At 41.7% G+C, this 10,267-nt stretch overlaps 1 protein-coding gene across 4 annotated transcripts in view; it reads right to left on the bottom strand.

Moving 5' to 3' along the window:
- Window positions 1–5: 5 nt before the first annotated feature.
- Window positions 6–10,267, bottom strand: part of LOC111226440 (amyloid-beta A4 precursor protein-binding family B member 2-like) — a 40,729-nt gene continuing 30,467 nt past the window's right edge. For all 4 annotated transcript variants that reach the window (XM_022751587.1, XM_022751586.1, XM_022751590.1 and 1 more), the window contains 6 exons: window positions 9,561–9,675; window positions 5,484–5,559; window positions 3,150–3,230; window positions 2,921–3,036; window positions 2,618–2,800; window positions 6–1,926 (listed from right to left, as the gene is read on the bottom strand). In XM_022751587.1, the coding sequence (XP_022607308.1) occupies window positions 1,750–1,926; window positions 2,618–2,800; window positions 2,921–3,036; window positions 3,150–3,230; window positions 5,484–5,559; window positions 9,561–9,675 (748 nt within the window). In that variant the 3' untranslated portion in view covers window positions 6–1,749. The remainder of the gene's footprint in view (window positions 1,927–2,617; window positions 2,801–2,920; window positions 3,037–3,149; window positions 3,231–5,483; window positions 5,560–9,560; window positions 9,676–10,267) is intronic.

The following is a 10,267-nucleotide window of genomic DNA, read 5'->3' as shown; positions in this document are numbered from 1 at the left end:
TTTTGGTAATGCATTTATTGTCACAACAGATTACATTTACATGGTGTAGAGATGAGTGAAGAACAGAACTGAAATGATTTACAGCATCTCTCATTTGTTTTGTGTGTGGGAGTGTGTTTTTCGCTAAGATTTGACTGCATTCACAGAGTTCATGTCGAGTGCAGGTGGTGGCCCCGAGCCACAGGAGCAGTGTAAAGGTTTTGATAGCAGTGACAGCAGACTTTTTTCCCCGCCGTATGTGCATATTTGTGTGTGTATGTTTGTTTGTGAGTGGGAGTAGACCGGCTGGATTTACTGAGGAAGAGAAAATACAGCTTTAACCCTTACTATATGGCACAGATTTGATCTTTTCCATGCTGTTCAGGCAGGGCGAACACTACTGTGTAGTCAAAGATTGGATCTGGAATTTCTTGCTACTACTGCACATAAATCTTCAGGTGTATGCAGAAAGATTCCTGAGGAAATTGTAAAGTTTGGACATAAGCAATGTGACATTCTTGAGCTTTCCAACTCATTTTTTCTCTAATGAATGCAAAAACCTACACTCGTAACTAATTTAAAGCTTCAAAATACATTAAAAACTGTTACCTTTCTTTTGCTGAACAAGCCATTTATGAGGGAATGGAGAGTAAAAAATATTAAATGACGTAATAGTAATTGTGTTAATGGGGCAGAGAGTAACCTTTTATTTAAGTATAGGTTAGAAATAGGCCTGATTTTTTTTTTTTTTTTTGTGCCAGTGTAAATCCAGTCATGGTCAAGTGGAGATGACTTGTGCTGAGAGCATCTGTTTCTTGTGTGTTCACCACTCTTCTTACCAAGACCCTTAACTCATCTACATAAAAAACATATCCCATGAAGAAAACATGCAAAATCAAAACCCACATCTGTCGCATTTTCTGTCACCAACAGCTCATCTCTCCCTCATATCTACAAGATTTGTACCCTAAATTCTCTCTTCCTACATACAATCATTTACATACACTTCATTATTACAATCACTTCATTCATCCTCAGAGGGGATTTTAAGTTTCTTTCTGTTTCAAGTTTGTCACACATCTTAAGGATCAAAATATTTTTATGCCATTTGGTCGGCTGCTGGAGTGTTGACAGGTCTTGTCTGTCTGGTCTTGGTTGTTTTGCTCATTCACCTGTCAGATTCCCTTGACAGCAAGAAGACCCCATTTTCTGTCAGGAAGGCTCCTGTAGCTCAGCCTCTCTGCCATCTAGTCCAGGAGCTCTTTCTGTGCTGATGAATATATTTTACAGAAGGGGACAGAGCGTGAAAGAAAACTGAGTAAACCAATGAGTGGTTACACAAACCAGTCTAAATAGAAATTTGATCTTTTTCTTCTGGGTAATCCTGTATCCTGTCTATGGACCGCTTGATCAAGTAATCCATCTAGGCCAGAAATCCACATAAAGTAAGGGCCAGTGAAGCCAGCAGGTGGTTTCCACTTGGGCAAAGTAGCGTTCAAAGGTCAAAGTTCAACCAGTGACACCAAGTGACAGAAGCAAACACGCTGCAGCTTTTCCATTCCTCCTCATGAAACATACGTTTTCTTGTTATTTTTTTAATCATCAGGCATTTTGGAGGATTGCTCTTCGTTCCTTCATCTGCGGTGGTGTTTGTTAACATATATGTACATCATTGTTTACCATGGCTGGTACTGATTAGGTGTTGTCGTGGCGATAGTGTGAGTGGCGTTCCAGGCGTCGGCTGGGTGGTGCTGTGGTCACTGGTGACGGTCATTGCTGGGGTAGTTCTGATGGCTGTTTCTTGGGTTTCAGAGTGTCTATGAGAGACTGGACGCCACGTTTCACGCTAGTGGTCACCCGTCGGGTCACCGAGTCCGCAGAGGGCGAGGAGGAGGAACCAGCGCGTTGGGAGGGCGGCCTTGCCACCAGACACTTCTGATACCGCAGCTAATGAACAAGAGGAGATGGTTAGTGGAGTTTTTATTGTTTGGGTTTTGGGTTAAATGCAAGAAAAATACAACACAATGTATATTGCCTACAGTTTGTTGGTCATTTATTCTCGGAATAGTTGGGCATTACACTTACTCACTTTCTTGCTGAAAGTTGCAAAAATTGATGCCACTCTCTCATCTGTAGGGCAAACGTGAAGCTACTACCAGCAGCCTGTTAGCTTAGCTTAGCCCATAGGTAGAAAACAAAGGGAGACCGATAGGCTGGCCCTGTCCAAAGGTAACAAAATCCAGTACAATCCAGCACATAAAGCGCTTAGATTTTATACTTTGGATTTTGTATGGATTAAACAAATGATATAATGTGTTAATTAATGAGCTTTTAATGTATTGGTAGGCAAATTTAATACCTTTGGACAGAACCAGGTTAGCTGTTTCCCCACTGTCGGCTATTATGCAAAGCCAGGATAACCAGCGGTAGCTTCATATTTACTATACAGACAAGAGAGTGGTATCAGTCCTCTCATCTAACGCTTGGCAAGCAAGCAGTGTACTGTCCAAAATGTAGAACTGCTCCTTTAAAGTCAAAGCCACCCTTTGACATTCATTTAGGAATAGTGACACAACAAAGAAATATAAATAACAATTTCATCATCATTTCATTATGAAAGAATTAAATATGAGCTTACCACACACGCTGCCTGCACAGCCTCAGACACACAGCCTGCGTTGGGGTCGCACCAAAACACATGACACTGGAAGTGCTGGTTTCCAGTGTCCATGATGAAGGCAAATGTGTGCACATCTCGTCCCACGCCCATGAAGGACAAGAAACGGACACGACACTCCACCAACACCTCCTCATCCTCTTCCTGCACAGCCATCAAAGAGGAGAATCAAAGCTCTATTAGATCTTCCTCTATACCTGATAAGAGCATTCACATATTTTATTTATTTGTAAGTCCTCAGGATAGCAACCGAAAGCCCCTTGCCTTTTCTTTGATCACAGCCACAGTGGTGTCTGCAATACTCAGTATGACAGGAGTCCAGTCCTCTTTGCCTGTGGAGGACACAAGGCTGTCTATGGCCCCGTTTATGATGTCCATACCTGAGGACAAAACACAGAAGTCTGAACAGCAAGACAATGCGTGGAGGAGTTCACTACAGAACGCAGCATGTCTTATGATGTCCGTATGGATTTCAACATGGGTTCAGTTTTACCTATAGGTCGTGTCACAGATGTCATACCCAGATACAGCACATGAAACTTCTGCACCAACTCAGTCTTTGGCATGGGAAACTCTGCAGAGAAAACACACAGAAACACACATTTGAACAAACACACACAGATCGCCCACCGGGAATTTAATCACACGGCAACATCTAACACAAAGTTCCAAAAGAGTCCACACATGATAATTGGCTTAAACTAGAGAGATAAACAAACACTAGTGAATATTTTAATATTTAAGGGTGCTGTTGATATGATTAGGGCATGAAAAAATATGTTCACGCACAGGCATGCAGGATTTCAGAGAGCTGGATATTTTCTGCAAGAAAGCCCAGCTGTGCCTGTTTACACAATGGCCTGTGGGCAGAAAAGATTGCCATAGACAGTGACTGACGATGATCAAAGATGCTGTCTCACCTGCATTTCAATCAGCGCAGGGGTTAACATCTTTTACCCCAGGACCTCGTTATTAACACACCACACAGTTTACTTTACAAGCTTGAGATAATTTCTAACGGTAAAATACAAAAAACTAAAATTGGACAAAAGTTAAACCACGCGGTTTAAAGAATGTTCATTCTTTTAACACAATAAAACGGGCACCAAAGACTCAAAGTGGTGAAGTGGTAATAACTGAGACTGTCAAAATTAAATGTTCATTGTACATATCCAGTTTAGTGGGTTTAGTATATAACAACACCTGCAGTTTGTAATTGTTTTATGAAAACTTTGATTTGGTGGCACCAAGGAGCTGCAGCTGCTGACTATGTGTCATAATGTCCCTGGTGTCTTTGACCTTTGTTCCCCTCATTTCTTATCATCTCTCCGCTGTCACTGTCCCTCACAAAAAAAACCTTCTTTGATAACAAAAAGTCAGATACTAAAATATATCACACAGGTAAATTACATATTGCTCATATTAAAGCGACAATTTTAAAATGTAATGAGACATGCAAGGCATCAGTTTTCACTGGGATTGCCTTGATTTTTCGTCTTACAAAAATTTGCTATCAGAATAATTTGAAAGATCATAATCGTTTTAAATTTAAATTTAAAGAGTAACTCAACACTAGGCTGAAGAGCAATGTTTCTTTGTCTGCACTGGTTGAAAGCTTCAAGCCTTTTTCTCCTTTGACCACATCCAGCATCACATGGGTGTGTGGTTGGGTGTGGTCATAAGTGTGCTGTAACCACACCCAACAGTGATGTCACAGTGTCCTGGAGTACACCTGTACATCATTGCAGCAAGGTGGGAAGAGAAACTAATGGAGGTCAGCAAAAACAAGATTTTCAGGGGGTGTTAACTTGAAGATAACCAGCACACATATGACAACTTCACCTCATCAGTGTGTTCCATGAAAAAAATCCCCAGTATCTCTCTGAAAACAGTCACACATTAATTCCATATTTAAAGTAGAGCACAGACAGGCCAGATTTGATGAGAACAGCACGACCATTATCCTGGCATTGGCGCTAATCCCAAAACATTCAGTACTAAGCTCCTCAAAAGTGTCCCAACATAGGATTCAGCACTCCCAGCTACCCTGAAGAAATCTAATCCAGGTGAGAGCAAGACCTGTTTTCAATTCACTGCAAAGCCAGTGGATGTAAGACCTCATCCACTGCAAAGGAAATGCCTCTCACTGGATACCATTTTTTCAAGTTCAAGCATGTTATAGCTTTAAAAGATGTGAGAGATGTTTCACCAATAAGGTCTTTGATCCTGAGGTTGGGATGGGCACTATGGAGCACCAGGCCTCGCCTCAAAGAAACACTAATTGCGTTTTAATGAGGTCGACTGCCTCTGTAAGTGAAGAGCCGATATAGTTCTTTTATATTCTGATGCTGAAGCTCCTTTCCTCAGTGCTCAGCAGATACACACACTGGCTGAAGTTACAGTGGAGGATGAATTGTGCTGGCGCTTTTTCTTATTCTGCCTATAATTACTTGGGACTGAGAGGAACAAGCGTTGGGACTTAGTGAAATGGGAAACAGTGAATAGAATTAGTATTGCGAGGATAAAGCTCAGTGATTGTGGAGAGAGAGGTTGTAGTAGAGTCAGCATTATCTGTGTGTAATTGAACCAAACACTGCTATCTTTTCTATTAAAAAATGTTCACAGTTGCTCCTGAGGCGATTAGGTCTTTTTTTTTTTTAAAAAACATACGTTGTTTCAGATGTAGAGGAATGCTGTAATGTGACACAAGGTACCACAGCAGGGGAGATAGCACAGGACTGACAAATTCAATTCTCTCTCACAAGCTACAAAAGAGCAAGACTCAAAGAAAAAGAGAAGGTGTGTGTGTGTGTGTGTGTGTGTGTACCTTGTAGGGGTACATCAGAGCCGGTCTGGGAGGAGCTGCCAGCTGCAGCCTTGGCACTTTTCCTTTCAGCCATAATCTAAACAAGGGGGGAGGAAAAATTTAAAGAGAGTGGGGGATAAAATATCAGAAGAATGGGAGGAAAAGAGAAAATGCAAGAGGGGCAAGAAAAAGGAAAGAAGAAGAAAGTGATCAGAATGGACAGAGAGGAGTAAGAAAGATATGATTGAAAGTGGACGCAACAGGGGGTCAAATAATCTTAGATTATCTTAGAAATGAACAGCAAAAAATTATTTTCGTGAAGAACCCCATCTGCAGCACACAAATAATACAACGTAACGTCTATGGCCAGTGGTATCCTGTATCTACAGTCTGCTAATCCCATGAAAAAAACTAAAGTAGTTAGTTTAGCTAGTTTTTTCTCAATATTTACCTGCTTCCCAGCCCTGACTGTGGCACATTTGTCTCTACTGAGACTGTAAGATATATACAGTTTATATTACAGTGTACAGTTAATACAGTTTATTTTTTTCAACAGCTGACTAATTTCCTAAAACAGCAGAGCGCTGTAGTTTTAAGGAGATGCTACTCAATCAGGAGTAAAGAGTGTATATGTTGGGAACCATGTAAAGCTGTGGATTTGGCGCACTAGTGAAAGCACACAGGCTACACAGGTGAAACTTTTTAGTCTGATCCATTTAGTTTTGGTTTTGATGTTTTCATGGGATTTGTTGATGATAAGAAAAATATAGATTAATACTCTCATCATTTAAACCCTTCTCTTTCAAATGATATATTTAAATTCATCTGTCCAAAAAGAAACTGTCTTTCTTTCTTTGCTTCGCTTCTGACCTTCTGCTGCAGTGTGCACACTCTTTGAAGAGTGTTAAATAGTCTGCATGGCCCCTGCACTGAGCCGCTGCTCTCTCTCTCACTACAGATACTTGATTAATTGTAGGTGTCATTAATCAAAGTCTATGGTGAGTCTGCAACTCTGCTCACAGGGGAACATACAAGAGGACGCATGCATACACACATATTCTCTCTCTCTCTCTCTCTCTCTCTCTCTCTCACACACACACACACACACACACACACACACACACACACACACACACACAAAGGAAGCCCGCTCAGCTGCAAGACTCAGGTCACCAAGTTTCTCCGCTGCAGTAAAGACAAAACTACCACTATGTTTAAAATAGGCAGTGTAAAGAGGCACAGTCTCTCTTTCGCTCTCTCTCTCACACACACACACACACATACACACACACACACACACACACACACACACACACACACACACAGACACACACACACAGATACATAGATACATAGATACACAGATACATAGATACACACTCTTCCTTTAGTTTGGGGTAAGAGATAAGAGGAAATTAATGGAAAAAAAAACATTTCTCACTAAATGGGTCAACATGCCTCTAAGGAACAAGATCTGTATTTCCAGGTAGATTCATCCTTTACAAGGTCACTGCTGGCCTGAGGACAGACTGGATTCTCTTTGTGTACACAAGGACGTGTGTGTGTGTGTGTGTGTGTTTCTAAATAAGTGAATATCATCAACCCTATTCTTTGAAGTCAGACATTTTTTATGGCACTTGTTGGTCGTTTAATGTGTTACACAACTAGTGCCAACACAAAACTCTTTGACGAGGTCAACTGGGCTTTTTTGTTTTAAACAAAAAACAAATGAAAAATTTGGGTTTGAAAGATTATTCACTGAATGGATGAACCAGATTCTGAAGTTATGCTAGCGGCTCTGTGAGGCTGTACTTAGGCACGGTGGTGTTTCGAGCTAAATGCTAAGACATCTTGCTTTAAGCATGTTAACTAGCTGTATTGGACCTTCCTGGCAAAGTTGGCAAAAGTGTTTGGATTTAAAAATGTTTGAGACTGTTCAAGAGAAACTTGGTGAGATTCACGGACAATGCAAGACCTTTCATACCTGGCCTTTAAAATGGAGTCTTTGGGACCTCAGTTAATTGTGGCAGTAGAAGCCCTGAAAGGGAACTGGGATCTTTCATACAGACGTCACACCTGACAATATTATTCTTGTCATCCACAAAGAGCAGCCCTTCAGGGTGAAGTAAACCCACTTTGGTTTGGCTCTTTCAGTGTCCAAAGTGAAGTTTGGTGTGAACATGCAGCCCTGTGCGCACAGATCTCCAGAGGTGACTTTGAGCCACCCAATAACTGAAGTCAGCACTTTTAAGTATACCAAATGGGTAGCTTCATCTGGATACTGAAAAGAGAATCGCTCGCAGCCAAGCGCTAAGGCACAGGAGTGTCACAATTACTCACCTGGCTAATGACATGGACACCAGCTCTTATGCAGATGCTGCCCTTGAATTTATGACTGTGCTCTCCCTGGACCACCCACATGAAAGGGAGGATTCTGTCACTCACAGTGAAGCTGGCACAGAGTCAGGAGGTGACAGAGCTTCAGATACTACGGGACCGTATGATGGAGACAGTGCAGGTTCTAGTGAGGAAGATTCAGCTGCTGATGAAAACTATGACAAAGCTTTAGCCACTGTTCTGCCTTTTACAGAACCTCAGTGACAGAGACATCATCGGTGCTATGTAGGATGACAGAGCTTCAACGGCATCTCGCCAAACTGTTGAAGCTTCAGCTGCCGCAGGCTCAGTTGGCAGAGCTGCAGGCCTGCCGATCTGGGATGTCATCACTGACCCTGATGGAGCCCGGCTGGAGAATCTGTTTGTGAGGATCTGCTAATTTTTCCGCCGAGTGAAAGGGGCTATGATTTCCTTTTTCAGACACTGAAAGGACTGATCGACAACACATCTAAATGAGTGTGTTTGGCATACACGCAAAGTCATGTACAAAGCGAGATGTTTAAAACTGTGGCCCTCTTCTCATGGTGCTGCAACAATCAGTGCAAGCATTTTCCTCACTTGATATTCACCTTGCCGGTCAGTGTGGTATTATGGTGCCCAGTGCAGCTTGCACAATACACATGTGGGAGGAGAGGTGCAAACAGGCAGGAGGTTAACTCAGATGAAGCAGCTCAAAGTGAGTTGCTCGTATCTTGGTGGAAATTGGGTCTTTGAACTGAGAATAGAGGTCTCAGTACCACGTCTGCTTCTAGTGCAATGTCAATCTGCTGCCAGAAACTTCTGATGATTTTGTTTGCTGACTGATTGACTATTGATTGATTGATTGATTGATTGATGGAATGCATTACCAATTAACTTGTTCTGAGAATAAAAACTCTCTAAATTCCTTTTTAAAGTTTGATTTGTTTTTGTTTTTTTTCTTGTCTTTTGCTCTACATAAAGTTCACTCAAGATACAACCAGGAAGCAGCTGCATGTGAGGAGACCCGGACCTGCTGTATCTGATCTCAGCAGTAAACTAAGTGACCGCCCTGGGAGAGGAGGAGATTACTGATTTGTCTGTGTGTGTGTGTGTGTTGTGTTTGTATGTGTGAAAGAGAGAGAGAAAGACAGAGAGAGAGAGAGTGAGAGTGTGTGTGTGTGTGTGTGTATGAAAAGTGTGTGAGTTTTATTTATGCTGCAGCTTTGCACCTTTAAAGATCTGTGATTCCCTGTCCCTGAGAAGGGTTAGCTCACTGTCACCACCATGTCTCTTTCTTGTAACAGAGGTAGCTGCTGAGGGACAGAAGTATTGACAGAAAACACACACACACACACACACACACACACACACACACACACACACACACACACACACACACACACACACTGAAAACTCTTTTGCATCTTATCTCTCGTCCTCACTGTAAACATTCTTAAAACTTCTCTCTCCTCAGCTCTTACTTCTCCAGTAAAAGATAACAGAAATCTTGTCAGGGCACTGTTTTGCTCCTCCTAGCCATTAGTTTTGTATAACATTCATGGACATTAGTGTAGAGTATCATCGCAGTTACAACCTTAAAAAGTAACTGGATAACTGCATCAGCAGAGAGGTTTTTTTCCCCTCTCTCTTCAGTAGTCGCCCTGATTAAAGCTTGATTGCTTGTTTCAGAGCAGCAGATAAGCTCATTCATGCAGAAGCGGCGACAGTGATGACACCCACCTTGGAGCAGATTTCGTGGAGACTTGTGGCGATGGCTGCGGCAGGAGTATCACATCTGAACACGTGGCACTTCAGCACCCGCGTGTTTTTGTCTCTCGCCACGTAGGCAAAGTCCCTGAAGCACAGACAGAAGACACACAGGTGTCATCACACATGAATTTCTAATACAGTCAAGAAACAAGCATTTAGCCTGATGCGCCTCAGCAGCCGAGGAACGAAACGTTTTTGCTTTGTTAAAGGGGCATTAAGTAAGAATCTTTGTTTTCTCATAATACAGTTACTGTCAGCTTTACCTGGTGGCTGGTTTACAAATCAAACATCAGCAACTTACACAAGCTTCTTTCCACATTTCACAGCTGCCATCTGACTTTCATGATTATATGTGGAAAGACAACTGATAGAACAAATCATGACGAATATCACAATTAACTACTGGAGGAAAAAAACAAGAAAAAATATGCAAGTTGTTCCCTCAGTAGGAAGGGAATTTCAGTATTTTAGCATGTAGCACATATGTAAGAGGAGGGGGAGGAGGAGAGAATAATTGTGCGCTAATTAGATTAAAGAAAATACAATACATGGAAAATAACCTTGTTGCATTAATAGATCCATCACAGGATTCCATCTTTTTGTAAATGTGCAATTTTGCCTTAATGATATCTGTTCCATCTCATAACACTTCTTCATTCCATATATATTATATGAGG

Source organism: Seriola dumerili, unplaced genomic scaffold, assembly GCF_002260705.1.
Source record: "Seriola dumerili isolate Sdu_G_001 unplaced genomic scaffold, Sdu_1.0 BDQW01000160.1, whole genome shotgun sequence".
Lineage (NCBI taxonomy): Eukaryota > Metazoa > Chordata > Actinopteri > Carangiformes > Carangidae > Seriola > Seriola dumerili.
Note: the sequence above shows the minus strand (reverse complement) of the source record. Positions and strands in the feature narration are given on the sequence as shown.